The sequence below is a fragment of the Ziziphus jujuba genome, chromosome 6 (assembly GCF_031755915.1).
Source record: "Ziziphus jujuba cultivar Dongzao chromosome 6, ASM3175591v1".
Lineage (NCBI taxonomy): Eukaryota > Viridiplantae > Streptophyta > Magnoliopsida > Rosales > Rhamnaceae > Ziziphus > Ziziphus jujuba.
The window spans coordinates 31,214,810-31,239,399 of NC_083384.1; the positions used below are offsets into that span (position 1 = coordinate 31,214,810).

Consider the following 24,590-nt stretch of genomic DNA (forward strand, 5'->3'; position numbering starts at 1 on the left):
AATTTAATATCTTAGTGACATTAGGAATTAGACAATGAAACTAGTTGCTTTTGTTTTTTTCTTCTTCTTCAGACATTCAGAGTCTAATCGTTGTGACTAAGGACCTGTTAATATTAAATATCTAGACTACAAATTACTGTTAAGGGGAAAGATGAAGAAAATGGGTCTCTAATTTCTTTCTTATAAATATAGCCAGTACTCAACAAGGTGTTCTCACTTTCTCTTTTCCAACTTTAAATTTACATAATAGAACTCTTTAATATTTAAAAGTTGGAATATTAAAATTAATAAATTATGTTGCATTGCATCCAAATAATTGGGGTTAAACTCTTTCTAGAGGGTAACCTTTGAAATGAATCTTGGTAATATATACAAATAAATTAATTAATTAATTAATGTAACTCTTGAAAGGCAGCAAAGGTCGTTAAAACAAAAAACATCTATATATAATTAGCCATTTATTTACCAATAAAGCAAGGTTCAATTATCATATATATAGTAAAAATTAAATAAAAGAAAAGGACAGATGTCGGACAATAAAGTTTCGTATAGGAAATATTACATTAAGGATCCCTAATTATAATTATGCAAAAGGTACAGGCAAACACACACAAAACCAAGTTGTGATTGGTTTGTCCTTTACCTTCTTCCATGTTCTCTCATTAAAAGGCTAGAAAAATTAAAATTAAAAAATATAAAAAGTTAAACAAAATTGTTAATTAATTAAATAAACCTAATGCTTTCTAGAGTTATGCTTATCCACACCACTAATCCTCCTAGTTTTATTAAAATAAATCTTTGCTGACTTGGACCCGACCAACTCATATTGCTCTTAAAATATATATATATATATATATATATGTGTTGGAATTTTATCAAATGGGATTTTCGTTTCCACATCAAGACAAATTAATCCTTAACAGCTTATCAATATATGTATTTATATATCTATCTATATATATATTGAACTACAATTTAAATTTAATTACCCACTTAGGTAATTTAATTAATTTTCTCAAATAATACTGAATTCTATTGCATTGCTAATTATTTTGCACCGTTTTGCTTACCCCTTGGAAACAACAAAATATTATTTAAAAAAAATAAAATAAAATTGTGAACTGTAAAAAAAAGAAGTGGGGGAGGGACAAGAACCATGTTCTTGCATTAAAAAGACTTGGAAAAGTTTGCCAACTTGTCTGCAGGCTTGAAGGATTATTGCCCTTCATTCATTCATTGGAATTGGCACTCCTAGCCTATGTAGGGACTTCTATTTTTTACCGTATGATCTAATTTATACACATATATTTCTTAGTAAGCTAGAGAAACCTCCATTGCATGATAGCCAAGCTTGATCCTCATATAATCCCCCAGTGCAAAATAAGACTACTAGTTACCCAAAACCCCAAACACAAGTTACAACCCAAACGGGGCAGACATATACTCATATAGGCATCTATACACATATATAATCTAATATATCTTGGTCTTAGTTTATATATATAATTGGAAGCAATGTAAATGTATGTGTGCGTGCAAGCATATACTTTGTATAATTTTTTTTTTAATTAAAGGTATTTAATACATAGTATTCCTAAAGATAAGGGATTTTTTTTTTTTTATATATATATAAATTAAGTGGGTGATTAAGAGAGAGCATATAAAAGTGGTGGGGTGTGGAAAGCATCTTGGATTTGATATTTCACATTATCATATATTCTTGTAGGGGGACAGGGAGTTGCTTAAGATCATGTTAAAGATGCAAAGTAGGAATTGCAAATTTGGGTTATTATTTTTTTAACCTAAAGTTGATGTTTAAATAATTCCTATAACCCTTCCTTTTTTTCCATTCTTCTTCCAACACACCTCTCTAAAAGTAGTCCCAATTTGACCTAATGAATATGCATATAATTTTACCATTTAATCAACCATTGTACGTGGTAGTTGATATTTATTTATTTTTCAATAAATTAATATTTATTGATTCTCTACCATAACTAGTATGATATGGTGGTAAAAGTTATGATATAACTGAAAAATTTATATTCTTACAAAAACAACTCAGACGGTTATGTTCATTTTAAGGATTTTTAACTTTTAAAATTCTACGGTTCTTGAGGTTTGAAGATTAAAAAAATCTTTTTTCCAATTGGATGAATTTATCATCCAATTTAACATATATATATATATAATTGAAAAAAAAAATATAGTTAGAGTATTAAGTTAAGGTATTAATTTATTTAAAATTAAGGTAGATTTAAAAAAAAAAAATGTGGAGAGTAAATACACGTGGAAAGGGACCCACAGTAACCTAATCACGTGGAACGTCCAGATGGACCTGTGCTGACGTGCATTAATAAGGACCACCGAACGGCTCGCAGATTGTCTGGGAAAGTAAAAGACTAAAAACGATCGAGGTCCAAACGATTCCCCACGTGTTCACGTGGACCCCACCCCACCAACAATTTTCACCCCCGGTGGTATAAAACCGTAAATATAACGAACTCTTCAGGTCAAAAACTTGAAGCATTTCATTTCCCAATGAGAAATTAAAAAAAGAAAAAAAAAAGAAAAAAGATTTTAATAAAAGTAAATAAAAAATTCCCCAAAATTCTGCCGGGTTAACTCGAGCCAACCCTGTTGCCTGCTTCGAAGCAGACAACGAAAGGGACGGCAATGTAACGGTAACGGTTTTTATTCTTCACCTAACAGGGGGACTCCGTTAAACACCATCCCACATTTTTACACTCATCCCCATGCGCCGTACGCTGTCAGCATAAAAAAACAGAAAATCATTTTGACTGCCCCCTTGAACACCCGCCGTTAAAAAACAGCGTCTTACAGCGGCATTTTTATTCCCGCTATTTCCGTTACGCGCGCCGTCCTGAAAACTAATCTCCATTCCAACACCTCCGGTTAAATCCCAACCACGGTTACTTCCAGTTCGTACAATTACACACCACCAACACACGCACACACAGAAGAGAGAGAGAGAGAGAGAGAGAGAGAGAGAGGTCAGAGTTAAAGCAAACAAAGTCGCGTATAATAAGACGCGCGCAAAGCGGTTTGGGGGATTCTCTGTAACGGCGTTTTTCCTAGACAAACAGAGAGAGAGAGAGGGTTTTCTGAGAGCGGTTTTGGGAGCAGAGAGGAAGAAGAGAGAAAGGTGGTTTCGTAACGGTTGCAGAGAGAAGGATTTGTGGTTTTGCGTTACGGATTTTCGATCGGGGATCGTTACCGAAGAGAAACGTGTGGAGTTGGAACCGAAAAGTTGAGAGCTTTTTAATTATTTACTTTGTTCTTGGTGAGGTGATTAAATTTGTATCTATTTAGAGATGCTTAATAAGTGATTATGAGTGAGCTTTCTAATTGATTCTCTGTGTGTTATATAACGAGCTAAATCTTTTTGGTATATACAGAGAGAGAGAGAGAGAGAGAGAGAGTAATTTGCTGAGGAATTTTTTGAGTTGTTGTTGTTGTTGGGATTATTTTGGTTTGTGTTTTGACTTGAGGGAGAGTTTCAATGATGGCTAATCGAGGAGGGTCGTTTCCGCAGCCAAATGGTTTAGTTGAAGGTGAAAAAATGGCAGTTAAATTTTTCTCTCATTTTTTCTTGGGGGTTTCCTTTATTTTCCTGGAAAATGATTTCGTTGGTGGTTTATTATAGGGGATGAATTGTATCCGGAGCTATGGAAGGCCTGTGCTGGTCCGCTCGTTGACGTTCCTCGCGCCGGGGAGAGGGTATACTATTTCCCACAGGGACATATGGAGCAAGTAAGTGTGTGTTGTTCTTATTCTTATGTTTTCAGATCGGTTATGTTTGCTTCGGGGGAAATTATTTTCTCGGAAAATGTTTCTCTAAGATTATGAAAGGTGGGTTCTTGTCTGATGGGGGGTAGTTTAGTTTTTGACTTGGGAAGGTAGAATCTGCTGTAAAGGTTATTTATTTATTTATTCTTGGTTGTGGTTCAATTTCTTTAGTTCAAGTTGATTTTTTTTTTTTTTAAATGTTTTGTTTTTTGGGTTTATATAGCTAGAGGCATCAACAAATCAGGAGCTGAATCAGAGGATTCCGCTGTTTAATCTTCCCTCTAAGATTCTTTGCCATGTTATTGACGTTCAGCTACGGGTAATTTTTCTCTTTCCGATCTCTCTCTCTTGTTTTATGTTTTTCTTTTGCTTGTAATTTGTTTAGTTACTGGGAAAATGGTGGTCGAAATTAGTATTTTGAATCCTTTGTTATAAAGTTCAAGTTGTTGGATAATGATAAACTCAAATTACATGGGCCCATTTTCGGTATTAGGCGCCTGATAATTAAGGATTTTTGTTCGAAAGGGACCCGAGTAGTCAATCTAATTTCAAGATTTGTGCATATTCTTCCTATTCATGCGTCTTCTCAACAACCAAGCAGTTATGGTAATAAATTTTGCAAAAACTGTTGATTCAGAATCCTACTTACCTTGACTTTTGGTAATCTTTAGGCGGAACAAGAAACTGATGAGGTTTATGCCCAGATTACCTTGGTGCCCGAATCAAATGTAAGAACCAATTTAGTCTCTTTGTGATCTTTAACAGCTTGCTGCCTTCCCTTATAATATTCTTTAAATTAACTCGACTGATTTCATTGATTCAAAAAATTTTCCAGCAAGCTGAGCCTACGAGTCCTGATCCTTGCCTTCCTGAGCCTCCAAGGCCGAAGGTTTACCCATTCACAAAGGTTTTAACTGCTTCTGATACGAGCACTCATGGTGGGTTTTCTGTTTTAAGGAAACATGCCACTGAGTCCCTTCCTCCGCTGGTAAATAATTGTTGTTTATTTTTTCCATTTAGTCATCTTCTGGGGCTGCATGTTTTCTCTTTGTTGATGTCCATATATGATTCTTGGTCAGGACATGGCCCAAGCAACCCCAACCCAGGAATTGGTTGCCAAGGATCTTCATGGTTATGAGTGGCGATTTAAGCATATTTTCCGAGGTGATGGTCTTTCTCTGCTTGGCACTCTAGTTGCAAATGTATGATTGTTCGATTTAGGAGTATAAAGGGATTTCTCCTTTTATCCTTAGTAGAGATAATACACAGAAATCAGATCTGCTATCTGAAAAATTCATAATTAATTTTTCTCATGTTTCAATGGTCTGTATTAAACTGAGCAGGTCAACCGAGGAGACATTTGCTTACAACAGGATGGAGTACGTTTGTCACTTCTAAGAGATTAGTTGCTGGGGACACCTTTGTATTTCTGAGGTATGTTTGCTCTCTTTCTTCACCTGCCAAAGCCTCTCTCCATTCAAAATGAAACAAGCTATAATCTATGTAATTATTGGCTATTCAGAGGAGAGAATGGGGAATTACGTGTTGGAGTTAGGCGTCTTGCTCGTCAACAAAGCAGCATGCCCTCATCAGTGATTTCGAGTCAGAGCATGCACCTGGGAGTTCTTGCAACTGCATCCCATGCTGTTTCAACCCAAACCCTCTTTGTAGTGTATTACAAGCCAAGGTATGCTGTACTATTCCATCCCCATGAGCTTTTTTTTTTTTTTTATTTGGGTTGAATCATTTCACATGATTTCTAATATATGTTTAATTTATTATTTTCTAAAATTTTTTCAGGACTAGCCAGTTCATTGTTAGCTTGAACAAGTACTTGGAAGCGATCAACAATAAGTTTACCCTTGGGATGAGATTCAAGATGAGGTTTGAGGGGGATGATGCTCCTGAGAGGAGGTAGAAAAACTCAAATGAATGTTGGCTGTAAGTTCTTTATTCTATGATTGTTTTAATGATTTCTTTATGGGTGATTGGTCAGGTTTTCAGGCACTATAGTTGGCGTTGAAGATGTATCTCTTAACTGGGTGGATTCAAAATGGCGATCACTTAAAGTAAGCTCCCTCCATCCCTTCCCCCTCTATCTTTTATTTATGGCTCCCTTTCTTGTAAATGAAAGTTGTGAGATCAACTCTCCTTTTTTAATGTCCCAGGTGCAATGGGACGAGTCTGCAGCAATCCCCAGACCTGATAGAGTTTCACCATGGGAGATAGAACCTTTTGTGGCTTCTGTACCTGCAAGCCTTGCTCAACCACCTGTAAAGAACAAAAGGCCCCGACCACCTACTGAAGTTCCATCCCATGGTAAGAGGCTGTTGTTACGCTGTGGCATCTCTCTCTCTCTCTCTCTCTCTCTCTCTCTTACTTATATTTTTTATGGATATAGGCATATTTTTTAGTTTGTTTTTACATTTTGGAATATAGATACTACATATGCATCGGCTGTCTGGAATCCTGGACCGGCTGCATCTATTGATGTGACACAAATGAGTGTTGCTCCTGATGGCAAAAGAGGTGATCATGCTGCATGGCATCATCATCACCAGGAAGGAGGCTGGTTGTCTTCCCCCAATGCAAGTTGTACTCAGCATATATTCCAGGATACAGAGGATAGCAAAAGTGTATCCATGTGGCCTCTCCTCTCCACTCAAAACCTGTCAAAGCTGAATGAGCCAGTTTATGACCAAGTTGATAAAGAGAGAAAAACTGAGACAAGTAATAGCGTCCGGGTTTTTGGTGTTGACCTGATTAATCATTCCATACACTCACCTCCTATAGAGAAGGGCCAGAAGGAACCTCATCAACCAAGTTGTGTTAATACTGAAATCACTGAATGGCGAGCTAGTACTTTGTCCGCAGCTGAGTCAGACCCAAAATCTGATGTTTCAAAGGCTCCTAAAGAGAGAGTGTCTGGACAGTTTCAAGTATCACCGAAAGAGAGTCAAAGCAAACAAAGTTGCTCTAACTCCACGCGAAGTCGAACCAAGGTGCTGAAAGTCAAATGTTATTTTGAATATTAATTCATTTTTATGCAAATTTTGAGTTTCCAACAAGTTTCTGAGCTCACTCTTTGTATTTGGTATTGAAAAATGCCAAAAGGTTCAAATGCAGGGTATGGCTGTCGGTCGGGCAGTCGATCTGTCCATGTTGGATGGATATGATCAGCTCATAGATGAACTTGAAGAGATGTTTGACATCAGAGGACAACTACGTCCACGAAATAAGTGGGAGATTATCTTTACTGATGATGAAGGAGATATGATGCTCTTGGGTGATGACTTGTGGCCGTAAGTATTATTTGTAACTACGCTTGAAAAAATATCTATTTACTATGTTTATGTTTATCTATTTACTATGTATATTGTCAGTTTTTCATTTGGCTGATGTTATTGTTTTTGCAGTGATTTCTGTAAAATGGTTAGAAGAATCTTGATATGCCCGAGCCAGGACGTGAAGAAAATGAATTCAGGGAGCAAGCCTCCCATTTCTTCATTAGAAGGTGAAGGGACTGTAATAAGTTCAGAGTCGGCAGAAAATTGAGGATACATTGAACCTTCGATTTTTATTTTCCTTTTTTTTTTTTTAAAAAACTTTTGGGGTATGTTTTTTTGGCGTTGTTTGTTTGTTGAGAGGCTCCCGGTGGTTTAAATTTGGTCAAAGTAAAAAAGAAAAAAAAAAGAAAAAAAGAAAAAAAAATAATTATGCAGTTGGAGGAAAAGAGATATTGGCTAATTGATGAGCTCGATTTTTAGAGCTAACTAGAGATTGACTGGAATTCTAAAAAGTCTAATGTTTCAGTGGGAATAGTGGGTAGGTTTAGAATCTGTGAATATTTAATGGCATTTATGATGTTGGGTTGAGGGGGGGTTTGGTGGTGGTGGTGGTGGTGGTGGAGCCTTTGTTCTCCTTTAATTTTTGTAAATATATTTGAAGTGTTTCTTCTTAAGTGTAATCTTTTGGTTTTTAGCGAGTGCCATTTTGCAATTTCTGTTGCTCTCTATTGGCTCTAAAATAATTAAAAAAATATTCACTGTCTTCTCCAAATAAGGTTATAAAATTGTGTGTGTTTGATGTGGCTGGTGGGTTTCTATCCTCCCTATATGCTCTTCCCACTTTTTTCTTCTGTGTTTTTTTATATAATTTATTGTAAATTGAAACGCGAACTGTGAATAAATCAAACACAGTTGAGGACTGTATTTGATTTGTATGTTTTCATTTCAATTCTTAGAAGTGGGTTTTTTCTGCCCACAAAAGTGAGGTCTGAGGTTGAAATTTATGAATGATCTTTGATGATGGATGTTGCTGGGCCATCATGGAAAAGGAAAAAAAAATATTCTTTCTTGACTATTGCCTCTTAAGTGGCTGGGTTGGTGGCTTAGCCTTAAAAGATATTTCAAACGGCTAATTCTTCGATTAATAGATACTCCAATAAATATACAAAAATGGAAAAAAAAATTTGTTATTTATTTGTGGGAATGTTGACGTAAAATTTTCTGGAAATTTCGCTTTCAAAATAATAAATTTTGTTTCTGAGTAAAAATTTTAAAATATCTATAATTCTGATTGAAATTTCTGTCTAATTTACATAATTTTTTTTATAGAATTAATTTCAAAAAAATTAATAAATATTATTGATATTTAAATGTTTACTTATCTATTATTTTTTCTATCAAAATAAATTTACCATTTTTATAAATACTATAAAGCATATATAAAGTATTGATAAATATACAAATATATATGTGAAATAAATAATAAATGTTATATTATTAATATTATAAAAAACAAATATTTTAAAAATATATAAAAATATATTTTTTGCAAATATAGTTAAGTGGATTAATGAAATGTTTGTGAAAAAGTAGCAATCTATGGATGTCATCTCAAATTACAGTTAACCATTATGATATAATGGTTAAGAATAATTACAATTTTTACAAAATTTATATATTTGGTATATTAATTATTAAATATAAAATTATTAAAAAAATATAATTTTTAATAATTATTTTTTATATTTTATATTTTAAAATAATAATAAAAAAGAGATTAATAATCTTCAATCATATAAAATTTCTAATAGTAATATAGCATTTTTACCAGGTATAATATAATTATAAGTATTATTTTATATATTTTAATTATGTTTTTTGCAAATATAAACTTTTAATATACTTTTTATTGACAATAATATACCTATCACAATTAACATTTAGTAGACATTATTAATTAAAAAATTATAAAATTCAGTCAATATTTTTATAATTTTTATAATCAATTTAATGATAATTAATTAATTAAATTAGTTTTAAAATTTTAATAAAAATTTTCATTTTGATCTGAGCAATATTCAATAATATTTGTTATTTTTATATTTTAAAATTTTCGATATTTGTGTCCGATGTTGATTTTTTTAACTTGGTAGGTTTGAGTAGTGTAAAATAAGCCGTGCAACTTGTAATTTTACTTTTTTTTTTTTTTGGCCTTTTGATTTTATTTGCTCTGATTGTGTGGTACACTTTGATCATCATGAGCAGAGGTCAGGCGATGCAGTAGCTTGTAGCTATGGTAGGAACACCCCATTAAAAGCGTTATTTGTACTAGTCCTTTTTGAATTTTGCATTACCTGGATTTGAATTTCCATTTCATGATTTTTTGTCTGATTTCGTATGACTTTGAAATCCTACGACGGAACATCCAATAAATTTCTGCAGAATAAATTCTCCTCCATTTTTTATGAACCAGCTTGCTGGGTCATAATCGATCTTTCTGAACCAGTAAACCGCCAACCATCTCAATTGAAACGCCAAACATTTACAAAGTTGTGTTTCCATGCTTAGAAATGCAAAATTTTGCAATGGGTGGGAAAACAGTTAGTTTTCTTTCTTTTTTTTTATTTTATTTTTTATTTTATTTAAATTGGAATTCATTAAAACCAAAATAAAAAACTATTCAGTAAATCTTAATTTAGGACGCTTCCTCTTATATCTTCTCCTGGGTTATGACATTCCAATTTGGTTCTACAAATCCAATATCGTAATAGCCATACTGTATGAGCCAGTGTATTTGCACTCAGGACCCAAAGCAAAATTTACACAAAGAAAGTCAGAAGTATATAACAGAAAATTGTTAAAAAAACCTTTCAGCAGCCGAATGAACTGTTATCTTTCCTGTTCACTGCGTTAATCACTGAAAGCTCATCATTCTCTAGGATAACATTCAATTAAAGGATAACAGTCAAGTTTTGGATAAAGGAAAAAGAGATAAAAATAAACTAATTAAATTAAAGTTTCTTCTTTGGACTAATTATTGATTCAAAGATTAATTCAGTTTGTGTGAATTGATATTGGTTTGATACCAATAATAGTAGTCGTTTCTGTCTGACAAGGACATATACGTATTCATAATTAAAAATTCGTTAATTATGTTGGATTTGTTTTTTATTTCTATATTTTTGTTTGTAATTTTCCATAGCATGATTTCTGAAAACAAAAAAAATGCACACATACATTATCTTACATTCCATTATGATACATGATAGATTAACATTTCAATTAGATTTAAGGTTAAAAATTTAATAACTATGGTAATTTATCAATGTGGGTATTAATAGGTGGTGGTTTTTCAAGACTAGCTTTTAACTGAATGCCAAAAAAGGATGGACATAGGGTGAGTAAACGAAGTTAAAATCCTTTCAGTTTGGTTGATGTCATATACACATGGTATGCCCAACTAAAGAAGATACTATCGGAAAAGAGACAAAGTGGTCTATGCTTTCAGGACCATGAAAATATGAGGACCATCAGTCATTCACTTGGAAGAAGCCTGTCATAATGCTTATAATGACATTCCTTTATTTCTGTTGCTAATACTTCTGGGTTGAACAACTTGCTTTAGGACTGTGACTGCTGCCATTGCTTTTCTAGAGGCAAAAGTGGCAACCAAGCTATGTTATTCATATCTAATATACCATTTTACTACATGAAAATAGCCCCATTGATATCTGAGCTAGATCGATACATACACAGTTCCCCCCAAAAAAAAAAAAAAAAAAAAAAAGAAAATGAAAATAAGTAAATAAATAAATTACTACTGGGGATAACCTTTAAATTATGAATTTAACGCTTGATCATAAATACTTTTTTCTTTTTTTTTTTCAAATAAAATAAAAAACAGAATTCTGGCCCAATAACTTTTGCTATGGTAAGAAGAACAGCGGCCCAATGATTAGCGATAGACATGATGGCAAAACTACACTTGCGGTTGATGGGACATGAACCCCTCCTCTTTGTGATTTTTTTTTTTTTTTTTTTTTTACTTTGCCATTAGATATTTAAATATATTTTAAGTTTGTGTTTTTTTTATTTGTATTTTACCTTTTCTTGAGGAATTGTATTTTACATGTTTGGTCCCTCTATATTTCATTAGTTTTCCTTTTAATTACGATTATCCTTTACATATTATTAAACAATTCAAATAATAAGTTAGTTGCAGATAGAAATTTGATTATTATGTCATTTAGATACACTTAGCCAATTATGTATGTTGTAATCTCTCGCCGAAAATTAATTATCAGTTAAATATTACCAGATGATTCAAATAATAAGTTAGATGCATATAGAAATTTAATTGGTACGTCATTTAGATATATCTAACCAATCACTTATGTTATAATCTCTCATATGTAACCAATTATGTAAGTTATAATCTCTCACCAAAAATTAAATTTTTATTCCATATGAGACTATGAGTGATTTACCATCACATTGACAAATAAAAAGAAATAACAAAAATTTCTTACTTCTTTGCATATAATTGCAAATAACTTAGCTCTCTTATGATATGTTTTTACTTTAGTGATATTACAAGTATCAAAATATTTATCAAATGACATATTAATATATTATTGGTTAATATATTCATTTAATTTAAATATATAAGGATAAATAAATTTTTAAATGAATTTAAAAATAAACTAATTAAATATTATCATATCATTATTTGATAAATAAATCGATTAATTAAATATTTTAATAATTCTAAAAATATTATTTAACTAATTTAATTTATACTTTTTCATTTATTCTCAATGATAATAAAACATGTATACGATATACATGCATGTGTAGGTTTATTTTATTGTAAATAATTAATTTTTAATATGTGATCTTTTCTATAAACATAATTTAATTCTTGGTCCTCATCCTAACATTTCATGCTCCACCCGGTATAAACATCCTCAAATTTATTAGTTCTATTGTATAAGCACCGCCACTAGATGTGAACTTCAGAAAAGGTTAATATATGCTGCATAGCATTGTCCGAAATTATATAGTGAAATTGATATATCTGGTACAATCGCATGTCCCTTTTTTTTTTTTTGGCATGTCATGTATTTATTAGCACATATGTAATATACCCACCAAAAGTTATACATTCAATAAAAATCAAATATGTATTCAGGTATGCGTATAATGCGAAATAGCTAGTTGTTAATTTGAAATCATGAGAGAATATACCCCAAGGGATCCTTATCTTCATATAGACCTTGGATCCTTATCTTCATATAGACCTTTCTATTCTTACATACTTATCCTTAATAATATGTATATGGTGTATTATTTTTCCTCTGTCTATTTTAACTAGTCCTTATGTTAGTTGGAGAAACAACATATTAAATCTGTTTTAAATCAACCATAGTTCAACACCTGCCAGTCAAAAGGTAACGCACGAGATTCTCCAAATATCTTGCTGTCCTATGTGTATATGCATGAATATTTGTTTTATTGGGAACAATCTTCTAATGTATATTGCAATTGATCATGTATATTTTTCACAAATTACAAAATATTCTTTTCAATTGAGATGCTAATACTCAAGCGAGTTGGGCTGAGTGGTAAGGTACTCACATCTAAGCTTGAGAGATTGTAGAACTTGAGACAACGAAGTGGGAAGAGGGGAATTATCGTAAATTGGAGATGCTATTAAAATATTAAATACTGCCACTTGGAGGTTGATTATGTACTTAAGTAAAAAGGTGGATGAAATCTTATTCAAAATGTTATTGAATACTTGGAGACTAACTACGTACTTAAGTCAAATTTCAAAAAATATGGATGAAATCTTATTTAAAATATTATTGGATGGTATAGGCTATATATCTAGATTAATTACATACTTAAGTGGAATTTCAAAAATAGGTGGATGAAATGTTATTAAAAATGTTTTTGAATGGTATCTTATTCGAAATATTATTCAAAATCTTATCAAAAAAGTGAAATTTTATTCACATTTTCATATTTAAGTTTACAAATATGCCAATTAATAATATATTGATACATGTCATTTGATGATTTGATACTTATAGTATCACTACTCAACTATAAGCCCAACCAATTACAGTACAACATTTCATTAAATATGATATATCATCTTTTAAAATTCAATATAATTGAATTTTGAAATGGTAAATCATTTTTCATCAAATTAATAAGTTTTCTTAACGTAAAGTTATTAACATTACAAAATTTGCCATTTGCTATTGGGGATGGAAAAAAAAAATCCTCCTACATTATAATTTGATAATGCAATGCCAAAATAGCATTTCAGTGGAGATGCTCCAATAACTAAAAGCATCTCCAATGGCATCTCATTTTGGCACGGTATTGTCAAAAAATAACACAAGTAGCCTCTTTTGCTACTCTAAATGGGGAATGGCAAAATTTGCTAGTATGTCCCACAACCAAAAAGTTGTTGGGACTGTATATTTATTGAATTAAATTTGTTTTTTTAATTAATTAAAAGAATATTTAAATATGAGTACTATATCTCTTACCTTTTATGCACACATTCTTTTATGTGAGTCCCATAATTTAATTACAATAAATTTTAAATCGACCAATACTATTTTTTAGCATTTACTGTTAGAGTAATAATGAAAAATTTGACATTAGCATTAGCATTTATCATTGGAAAATTTATGTCAATGCCAAATTTTAAAATTGATAATGGCAAAATATCATTTACCATTACAGATACTCCAACACAGAAATAAATAAATGCTTTTGGTAATAGTCAAAATACTGATAATTATAATTATTATTATTATTATTAATTACAAAAGATCCTTTTAAATTGAAGATGCTAATGATCAATTAATTACACACTGCCACTTGAGGCTAATAAATTAGAATTTCATTTTTAGATGCATTAAAATTATCTTGTGTTACTGCACTGCTAATTTTCGCTACTGTCCGCTAGTATTTATTGTGTTTGTGAAAAAAATATATGATATATTATGGTTAGTATTATACTTAATTTAAAATAAATTTCTTATTCAAAACGTTAAATATAACAAAGATTATTGAATACAACTTGGATAAAATTTGTATATTGATCAACACGATCGTTTTGGTGGAAATTGGGTCTAAACCCCCAAAAGAATGTTAATTAAATTGCATAAGAATAAAAAAAAAAAAATACTATTTATCATTAATTATGAATGATTACTAATAGATTTACAATTAAAATAATTATTATTAAAAATTAATTTTTAAAATTTTAATATAAAAATAATAAAATTAAATATTTTTATTAAAATTTATCATATAAATTAATAATTATTAATAATATAACAAATAATAGGATCCTAAAAATTGAATACATAATAATATTGTTTAGTTTAATTGTTTTGGGTAAAAATATATATTGTTTAATTTATGTGAACGCAAGGACATACGTCATACATATAAAGACAGGAAAGAAAAAAAGGCAAAAAAAAAAAAAAAAATGTTCCAATATCAATCAAACAAAACCAGATAAACTTGCTCCGCATGTCGCTATCTGAGGTGGGCAAGTGGTTTTCATTTATCAATGGAGTGGCACAGAGTTAAAAAAAGAGGGAGGAAAATGAATAAATAATGAGTTAGCATTTTAAAAATTAGATGTTCATTTTTAATCCGTGAAATTAGATTGGGTACAAAGATTTTGGGATAGAAAATCATTGTCCCACATTAACATATATACTCTTTATTAAAACTTAATTTTACTCTTTAAAACATAACGAATATATTATTGAACATCATGAAAATTAAGATTATCCAAAACGTAAATAAATAAAGCCTTTTAATTAGATTTCACATTATAAGTACTATCTCCACCTTGTGGTGCCGCTCTAGCAAAGCTAAGCAGCACCACAAAAAATGGAGGCCAGCCATGCTCTACGTCTTCACTCGGCTAACATCTCCCGTCGGACCGCCATGAACCGCGTATTTGCGGTGGTTTATGGGATGGCCATAATGGCCTTGCTCTATCGCCACGCACTCACACTCCTCCTCCATTCCACCACTGTGTCGTCCTTCTTTATCTCGCTCTGCTTGCTTATCTCTGACCTTGTTCTCGCTTTCATGTGGACGATGTTGCAGTCAATTCGTATGCGTCCGGTTTACCGGAAAGAATTCCCGGAAAACATCAAGAAAGTGGTAAGAGAATCTGAGTTTCCGGCGCTAGACGTGTTCATATGCACGGCGGATCCATATAAGGAACCGCCTATGAGGGTCGTGAATACAGCGTTATCGGTGATGGCTTTTGATTATCCGACGGAGAAGGTATCGTTGTATGTTTCCGACGATGGAGGCTCAGCTCCGACCCTTTTCGCTTTGATGGAGGCTGCAAAGTTTGCCAGCCACTGGTTGCCCTTTTGCAGGAAGAACAATGTGGCAGAGCGGTGCCCTGAAGCTTATTTTGCTGCCAATAATTTTTCTTCCAGTTCTGATTCTCAAACTCAGAAAATAAAGGTAATAAATACCACGTAAAAATTTTTCCCCCTCTTCTACTTTCTTTTCCTTTTTTCAAATTACTTTCATTTGCAAGACTATGAACGCCATGGCTACATTGCTTTGGTACAGATATAGAACTTGTCCTTTGTTTGTGTAAAATGTGGTGGGGAATTAATGAAACTTGGTTTTGAATTACTTTTCTAACCATCAAATGCTGCCAAAAATTATTCATCGACACAGAATTTAGATTGACTCTTCAATATTCATTCTTGAAAATGCAAGTACACGTCAGCCTTATTAAAACACTGTCACTTGTTTCTTTCTAAAGTGGTATCCGACTTCAATTGTCGGTTGATGGTTCCACGAAAAACACAAATTGATTCATTGGCATAGCGGGTTTCTTCTAAAAGTACTAGTCAAGTGGTTTTTTGAGTTCTAAATCTGCATATTTATATATATTTAAGGCGTAGAGTGATGTGAGATTTTATATATATATTTACAAGTTTACAACTTGGGTTTAATCTAGGTTGAGATTCGAACTCTAAATTTGAAGCTGTGTTCTTAATTAATTACAAGCATTAAAACATAAATGCAATGATGTCAAAGTCAAACGTACCTATTATGTTGAACAGACTATGTGCCCTGCTATTGGGATTCTAACTGATTTATATTTATATATATATATATATATATATATATATTTTTTTTTAAATACAGATTTTATATGAAAGCATGAAAGTGAAGGTGGAAAACGTGGTTGAGAGAGGGAAAGTTGGTGAGGAATACATAGTCCATGAACGAGATCTCCAAGCGTTCAGCAAATGGAATACTCCTGAATTCACCCGCCATGAACATCCCACTGTCATTCAGGTTCAATTAATGCCATGTCATCTCAACTTATTCCTATACTACTACTCCTAATTAAGATTCACCATTCTATATGTATATGACTTTTGTGTTTAATATAGAATTTAATTAAATTAAAGTTATTAAACCCCCTAATTATTATTATAATTTGTGAATCAATGAGCAGGTTATATTGGACGGCAGCAGAGACAGAGACATCACAGATCATGTAATGCCAAACCTTGTCTATGTCTCTAGAGAGAAAAGCAGGACTTCTTCACACCATTTCAAAGCTGGTGCTCTTAATGTTCTCGTAAGCTACCTAACCTATATATATATATATATATATATATCTTCCATATTCGAAACCCAATTCATTTCTTTTCCATTACTATCTTATTCATATGAGTGTGTGTTTATACTGATGTATGTGCATAAGCTTCGAATATCTGCTGCCATGACCAATGCACCGGTGGTCCTGACCTTAGATTGTGACATGTATTCCAATGATCCTCAAACTCCTCTACGAGTCCTCTGTTACTTATCAGACAAGAAACTTCGACCCAAACTTGGCTACGTTCATTTCCCTCAGCGGTTTCGTGGGATCAACAAGCCTGATATCTATGCTTGTGAGGCCAAAAATATTTTTCAAATCACCCCGGTTGGGATGGATGGCTTAGCAGGTCCAGGTTATTATGGAACTGGTTGTTTCTTCTCCAGACGTGTTTTCTTTGGAGGACCCTCGGCTTTCGTGGCCCCGGAGATTCCTCAACTGCATCCGGAAAGTGTTGTGGAGAAATCAATTCACTCCCCTGAAGTTTTGAAGTTGGCTCATCTTGTGGCTGGTTGCAATTATGAGAAGCAGACTCACTGGGGATTCAAGGTAAGCAGAATGTTAATATTGACTAAAGGGTCATGGCATTGTGGGTCCCACATTGTCACGTGGCATTGTCGTAATGATGTCAACCCAGCTGCGGAAATTTCAAAGCATATTTAGAGTTGGCCTGAATAGAAGAAATTTTATTAATTTTGAATATCAATCGATGAATGTGACATGTAACGGATATTGGCTCATATTGGTCCCACTAAAATATGGGTACATTCATTGGTTTTTACCCATTAATATCTTACCATATCACTCAACATCTAAGTATTAGCTAGGCAAATTGGTGGCTCTGGTATCATGACTCACTGAATTTCTGAATCAAAGATATTTGTTGCAAAATGTTACTAAAGAAAGGAATTTTACCAAAATTTAATGCAAAAATGTTTGTTAAAATTTGCAGATTGGTATGAGATATGGATCATTGGTGGAGGACTATTTCACAGGGTATCTTTTGCAGTGTGAGGGATGGAATTCGATATTTTGCAACCCAGAAAGAGCTGCATTTTATGGGGATGCACCAATCAGCCTTGCTGATGTGCTAAATCAGCACAAAAGGTGGGCCATCGGCCTTCTTGAGGTGGCTTTATCTAAATATTGTCCTGTAGCCTATGGGACTCTGGCAATGGGTCCATTAATGGGTTTTGCTTATGGCTATTACGCATTTTGGTCCATTTTGCTCATTCCAATTTCGGTATATGCCTTCCTTCCCCAATTAGCTCTCTTCAATGGAATCACCATCTTCCCAAAGGTAACCATTTTTTTTTTAATTTTCACTACTTTTTCCCCCCATTCTTCAAGTACAAATCTTCTGACTAAGCCCAAAACTTCTTTTGCAGGTTTCAGACCCATGGTTTTTGTTGTATGTGTTTCTTTTTCTTGGAGCTTATGGTCAAGATTTATTGGATTTTTTGGTAAATGGAGGAACAGTCCAAAGGTGGTGGAATGACCAAAGGATGTGGCTAATTAGGGGACTTTCATGCTTTTGGTTTGGATCCATTGAATATTTTTTGAAATCTTTTGGAATTTATACACATGGGTTTAGTGTCACAAGCAAAGTTCTGGATGATGAACAGAGAAAAAGATATGAACAAGAGGTGTTTGAGTTTGGAGTTCAATCACCCATGTTTGTGCCTTTGACAATGGCTGCATTTGCTAACTTTGGTGCATTTTTTGGGGGGATTTTGGGAGTTTTTAGAGGAAGCAATGATCTAGAAGTGCTCTTTGTGCAGATTTTTATAGCAGGTTTTGGTATGCTGAACAGCTGGCCTGTTTATCATGCTTTGCTTACGAGGAGTGATCAAGGAGGACTTCCCATAAAAACCGCTTTGATTTCTATCACTATAACATATATTATTTTTAATAGCATATGAAAAATGCTATAAATGATGTATAATTGCAATTTTAAAAATGCTATACACGTTATAAAAAGTCTTACTCTTTCATAATATTTTTAAAATGTCATACTAAATACTATAAAAAATTCTTTAACAACATTTATTCTATGTTATTATATGTTTGAAATTTATTATAAATGTTATATTAACTCATTTTGATAGCAATTGTAAAAGCTATGATGAATATATTAATAGCATTTATAATGAATATATTAATAGCATTTATAAATGCTATATTAACTCAATTTGATATCAATTTTAAATGGTATATTAAATACATTTTATACTATCTGAGAATGTTATATTAGATAGATTTCATAACATTTTTAAATGATATAATTAATAAATTGATATCAATTGAAAATGCTATATTAAATATATTTTTAAAATACTATAAAAATTGTAATACAATAACATTTAAAATGTCATAAAATAATATTTTTAATGACATTTAATATACTAGTAACACTCTTAACAAGTGTCACAGATTATGATTATGGTGACATTTACAAATGTAATTAAAAAATATTATTAATGACATTTTAGAATCTCAAGATAAAAAAAAATATCACTAAATGAAACTAGTCATATGATATATTAACAATTGAAATATATACTTAATGTAAATAATGAAAAATGTCACTAATGTTATTAGTAAAAAAAAAAAAAAAAAAAAAAAACTATTTGACATTATTTTTCTTCTCGAATGACTTTGCTTCATGTCTAGCCATTGACCCCCCTTTATTAGGTCCATTAGGTCCAAACTTGTTTCATTCCTCCAATGTTTCCATGCCTGTTACAAATCCAATCATCCAAATATATCAATCATCAAATACTAATCATAGTAAATTAAGTTAGAATTTATTTACTTACATGACTTGGAAGATTTGTCAAGTTTTGGAAACTCCAATACTTCCAACTTGTAATGAGTCTTTTTCTTCTTGGAAAACAATCTGGGTGAAGCATATACAAATAGAGAAATTTCTTCCAACTTACAAAGCAAACCAGAAATCCACTCATCTAACAAGACATTGCTGGCTTTGGAATCCCAATTAATAATTTTAAGTTAAGAATCTTATGTAAATAAAATAACTCTTGAGAAATATCCTGAATCTTTTGCAGAAAAGAAAGATGGGAAGCTTATATTAAAAATAAATAAACAAATAAAAGAAAAAAAAATATTTATAAAACAAATAACTCATGAAATAAGTCAAGAACCACGGTACCAAACTAGCCATGGAAATAAGTTAGTCAATGTAGTGCACAAACATATATTTACTGTTGATAGGCGCCAAGTTATGAGTGTACCTGCTGCAATTCCTTGACCGAAGGACCTGACCTTAGTTTTGCAAAGTCCATTAAAAACTCTGGCATATTCAACCAATTATGTGTAAGTACACACTTGGAATAAAAATGGCAGAATTCTAGAATATACCTATCCACTTATCGCCCCCAAGATGCAACACTTTAAATATAAAAGAAAACTAATTTACTACCTTACTCCAAAAATACTCAGTTCAAGAAGTTTATGAATGAATACTAAAACCAATAAATTATATACATATTTCTAATCGCTCCAACAATTTAAAGCAAACAAAGCAACCTCAAATCCTAACCTCATATGAAAAGAAATTACAAATACGGAAAAGAGAAATTGGAAGAAACCTCATATCTGATGGAAGAAAATGGAGCATAGGAATTGAAACCCTTTGCGTGGAGGTCTAGGTGGTTGCTGATGCCATCGAAACGAAATTGCTCAATGCTGGGAGAATAAAACCCATAAAACCCTTTTGGACCTCTGACATTTCTTCAATTCGCTGAAAATAGCTGAAATCGCTTACGTCGTCAGTGTCAAAGAACGCAGAGACACAAAGATAGAAAGAGAGAGACGGTAGTGGTGAAAAAGAGTATGGACTCTTGGTGATCTCTGTATCTAGGACTCTGCTTTATTTATTTATTTAATTTTTTTTAGAAACACAATATTTCGGTATCGTCAATCTTCAAATCCTAAAATAAAGCGTTTAATTTTTAGTGTATTTCACAAGGCGCGCATATCCTTTGCCTTTTTAATTTTTGATAATGCTGTTAAATATTTTAAAATACTATTAGAAAGTAAAATATTATCTAATTCATTCTTATCTAATTAAAAATGTTATTATTTTACATTATCAATAGCATTCCTAAAAAATGCTATAAGTATATGTTATAAAATCATAGATTTGTTGTAGTGTATGGTTCTTGCTTTTTGTTCTTACTTTAGCATTTTCCTTTGTTTTGAGAAACTGAAATATATTGAGGGTGGTGAGTTTTCCCTTTCCTAGTTTTCTTTAATGTTCTGTTTTTATTTGTTTAATGGTTAATTAATAAAAGGTCATTATTGAATTTAATTATTTGGTAGCGTTAATAAGGAAACCGGCTTTTATAAATTTTTGCAAGTCATTTAGTAATTATAATAATACAATGGTACTACAATGTTAATTGCAACATGTTGATCAGACTAATATGGCCTTAATTGCAACATGTTTTTGTTTTGTTTTGTTTTTTTAATACCAATAACTTTTAAAATTAGGACATTTTGATGTAAGAATGGCAATGGCAAAACTGTTATAACCAGGGCCATCTCAACCATTTTTGAAGCTCTAGGTAGAACCAGGAGCCTTAATATTTTTTTCAAAAGAATTAAATATTAGTGTTTTAAAAACAGATTTTTATATAAAATCTAATTTTCTAGCTTGTTGAAATTCAAAATTATTAATTAAATTTTTATATTCAAACTTGATAACAAATCTTTCTTAATTGATAAAATTGTTATTATTTAATTTTTTAAAGATATAATTGAGTGTAAATAAGATTTTATTAATTTTAATTTTGAAAATTTTCTACCCATGCATATTTAATTTTTTTTATTTTTTATTTTATAAAATTTAGTATCTGTATGCTGTCTTTAATTCTGATTTATTATTTATTTTAAAACTTATAACACGTAATCATGAGAGAATATTATCCTAATACTATTATAGCAAGCAATCATGAGAGAATATTATCTTAGAAAAGTAATCACGAGAAGAGTTTACCCTTAATCATGACACATAAACGAAGTGTTTTTTTTTTTTTTTCTTTTTTTTTGGTTATAGAGATTATGGTTAGACGGGCATATGACTTTGGCTATTGACATAATCAATTAAGATACAACATTTCATTAAATATGATATATTATTTTTATGAAATTTAATATAATTGAATTCCAAAACAGTATGTCATTGTCAATAAAATAAGTTTCCTTGAGAGAAATTTAGTAACATATTTAGTTTCGTTATAAACAATTATGTACTTCATTTTAATTTTTTTAAACAATCTAAATAAAATAAAAAATATTATTTTTATTAAATTATATTAAAGCAAACATAAAAAAATGTAATAGAACAAAAGAAAAAAAGCCATATATTATTGTTTTATCGTTTTTAAGGGTTTGATATTGGTATGTGTGTGTGTGTGTGTGTGTGTGTGTGTATGTATATAATAATATGATTTTCCTTTTTTAACCAAAAAAAATCACTACTAGGAGAACATTAAAAAGATAATCCTCTCAATTCAATATGTTATAATCTCAAAATTATATAAACATGTCAATATTTAAATAAATTGAATGACATAATTATTTCTTAGAAGGAAATTTTTTTCTTGGGTGAATATTTTTTGGAAGGAAATTTAATATGTAAATAGCTTCATGGTAATTCATTTGTTAAAGATTTGTCAACAAATGATTTATCAATCTGGAATTCAATTAAGTTTATAATATGAGATGTTATATTTAATAAAATGGAAAGTTTTAATTGATTAAATCTATAGTGGTATGTTATCTTCCTATCGATTTTCTTATTCTTTCATACTTATCCTAGAAATCTTTATGGTGCAATTAACATTTTTCTCCAATTTACTAATCTCTATGTAAGTTGGAAAACGACATGTTTAATTCCACCTTAGTTCGTCACCCACCAATCAAATATGTAGAAAAATATATATATATATATATATTTTTTTGTTTAACAATAGAATATTTGTAACCTTGGACATTGATATTGGAATATACGCTTTGATAAAGTGAAGGTTTTGTTCGGTCCCAAATCGGGTAGTTGTCTTTCATATTGTGGAAAGCAATTGTCCCAACAAGTGAATTAAAAGCTTCCCCCTAACGAAGGTGCAACTTTGATTGGCAAATCTGCATCAATTCTGCTAACCATAAAAAATGGGGAAAAGAAAATATCTGGTTGAAACTTATATATTATATGTAGTTCGATTTCACATGTAATTTGTTCTCATAGGTTTATCCCATAGTAAAACCGCTAAAATTACACCTCTAGGTTTAGGTTCAAATCTCAATCTTGGAGATAAATCATCCCTCTTCCAAGTTGTAATAAAAACAAAATAAAATAAACCTCACACAAAATTGTGTGTTCATATCACTTCAAAACCTGACACGCACTCAAATTCCATAGCTTGGGATCCGCCATTGAGAAACAAATGATTAACCTTTCCCTTTTTTTTTTTTTTTGGCTAGTGGATTAACCTTTCCCTTTAACGTACATTAAAAATATCTTGAATAATTGAGCTGACAACATACGGTTTTGTCCACAAGCATTTATTGTGTTTCCCAAAAAAAGTATTCATATACACACAGTTTTAGTTTGATTAATGTCAAATATTTTTTGAGAAATGTTAGTTTGATTTTAAAGTGGAATCTCTTTTATAAACTATTTTTGATATAAAATTGATTTTTTTAAATGACATTTTAATATATTATTGGTTAATATATTTATAATTTAAATATAGATAAGTAAATTTTTAAATAAATTAAAAAATAAACTAATTAAATATTCATAAATAAATCTATTAAATAATTTGGTAACTCTAAAATGATTATTTAAATAATTTAATTTATGCTCTTTTCATTTATTCTCAAAGAAAATAAAACATGTATGTTATCTATACATCCATGTGTACGTTTATTTTATTCTAAATAATTTGATTTTTTTTTTTTATAAACATAATTTAATTCTTGGTCCCCATCCTAACATTTCATGCTCCACCCGGTATAAACATCCTCGAGTTTATTATTTCTATTGTAGAAGCACTGCCACTAGATGTGAACTTCAGAAAAAGCTTAATATATGCTGCATAGCACCGTCGGAAATTATACAGTGAAATTGATATATCTGGTACAATTGTATGTCATGTATTTATTATCAAATATGTAATATACCCACCAAAAGTTATACATTCAATAAAAATCAAATATTTATTCAGGTATGCATATAATACGAAACAGCTAGTTGTTAATTAGAAATCATGAGAGAATATACCCCAAGGGATCCTTATCTTCAAATAGACCTTGGATCCTTATCTACAAGTAGACCTTTCTATTCTTACATACTTATCCTTAATAATATGTATATGGTGTATTATTTTTTCCTCTGTCTATTTTAACTAGTCTTTATGTTCTGTTTTAAATCAACCATAGTTCCTCACCTGCCAGTCAAAAAGTAACGCACGTGATTCTAAATATCTTGCTGTCCTATGTGTATGTGCATGAATATTTGTTTTATTAGGAACACATTTCTGATGTAGAATGAAAAAGAGGCAGCAAGTATTATGCCACAATCCCAACAAGATTCTAGTTTTAAATTATTAATTGCAGTGTGATGCATGAAATCGAGTAGTAGTTTCTAATTTTTTACATGTATAATTATGGTGGATTTAGAACATATAGGAATCGTACTAACATGATAAATATATATATAATCATGGTGGGTTTAAAATATATAGGAAATGTATTGATATAATAAGTGCTAATTAAAAATATTA

General features: G+C 31.1%; 2 protein-coding genes and 1 long non-coding RNA gene across 3 annotated transcripts; 2 read left to right on the forward strand and 1 right to left on the reverse strand.

Moving 5' to 3' along the window:
• Positions 1–2,978: 2,978 nt before the first annotated feature.
• Positions 2,979–7,937, forward strand: LOC107429830 (auxin response factor 9). Its single transcript, XM_025079273.3, has 14 exons — positions 2,979–3,575; positions 3,668–3,774; positions 4,034–4,129; positions 4,482–4,538; positions 4,646–4,798; positions 4,890–4,974; positions 5,154–5,244; positions 5,333–5,497; positions 5,611–5,724; positions 5,807–5,879; positions 5,979–6,129; positions 6,250–6,812; positions 6,925–7,112; positions 7,227–7,937. Exons 1-14 carry the CDS (start codon positions 3,524–3,526, stop codon positions 7,363–7,365), a joined length of 2,034 nt encoding a protein of 677 aa, XP_024935041.2. The 5' UTR covers positions 2,979–3,523; the 3' UTR covers positions 7,366–7,937.
• A 6,975-nt stretch (positions 7,938–14,912) lies between these two features.
• Positions 14,913–18,781, forward strand: LOC107429839 (cellulose synthase-like protein G3). The gene is made up of 6 exons (XM_048464328.2): positions 14,913–15,620; positions 16,320–16,472; positions 16,636–16,761; positions 16,888–17,331; positions 17,735–18,082; positions 18,171–18,781. The coding sequence occupies exons 1-6, from the start codon at positions 15,027–15,029 to the stop codon at positions 18,702–18,704; spliced, it is 2,199 nt and encodes a 732-aa protein (XP_048320285.2). The 5' UTR covers positions 14,913–15,026; the 3' UTR covers positions 18,705–18,781.
• Positions 18,782–19,416: 635 nt separating this feature from the next.
• On the reverse strand, positions 19,417–20,674 carry LOC132804332 (uncharacterized). The gene is made up of 3 exons (XR_009639468.1): positions 20,394–20,674; positions 19,602–20,095; positions 19,417–19,521 (listed from the first exon to the last, which is right to left on the reverse strand). It is a non-coding gene; the product is annotated as an uncharacterized LOC132804332 (long non-coding RNA).
• Positions 20,675–24,590: the final 3,916 nt, after the last annotated feature.

Coding starts and splice junctions, on each gene's coding strand:
- LOC107429830 (XM_025079273.3), top strand. CDS start 3,524: ATGATGGCTAATCGAGGAGGGTCGTTTCCGCAGCCAAATGGTTTAGTT. Junction 3,775..4,033: donor CACAGGGACATATGGAGCAA/GTAAGTGTGTGT, acceptor GGGTTTATATAG/CTAGAGGCATCAACAAATCA. Junction 4,130..4,481: donor TTATTGACGTTCAGCTACGG/GTAATTTTTCTC, acceptor GGTAATCTTTAG/GCGGAACAAGAAACTGATGA.
- LOC107429839 (XM_048464328.2), top strand. CDS start 15,027: ATGGAGGCCAGCCATGCTCTACGTCTTCACTCGGCTAACATCTCCCGT. Junction 16,473..16,635: donor AACATCCCACTGTCATTCAG/GTTCAATTAATG, acceptor ATCAATGAGCAG/GTTATATTGGACGGCAGCAG. Junction 16,762..16,887: donor CTGGTGCTCTTAATGTTCTC/GTAAGCTACCTA, acceptor TATGTGCATAAG/CTTCGAATATCTGCTGCCAT.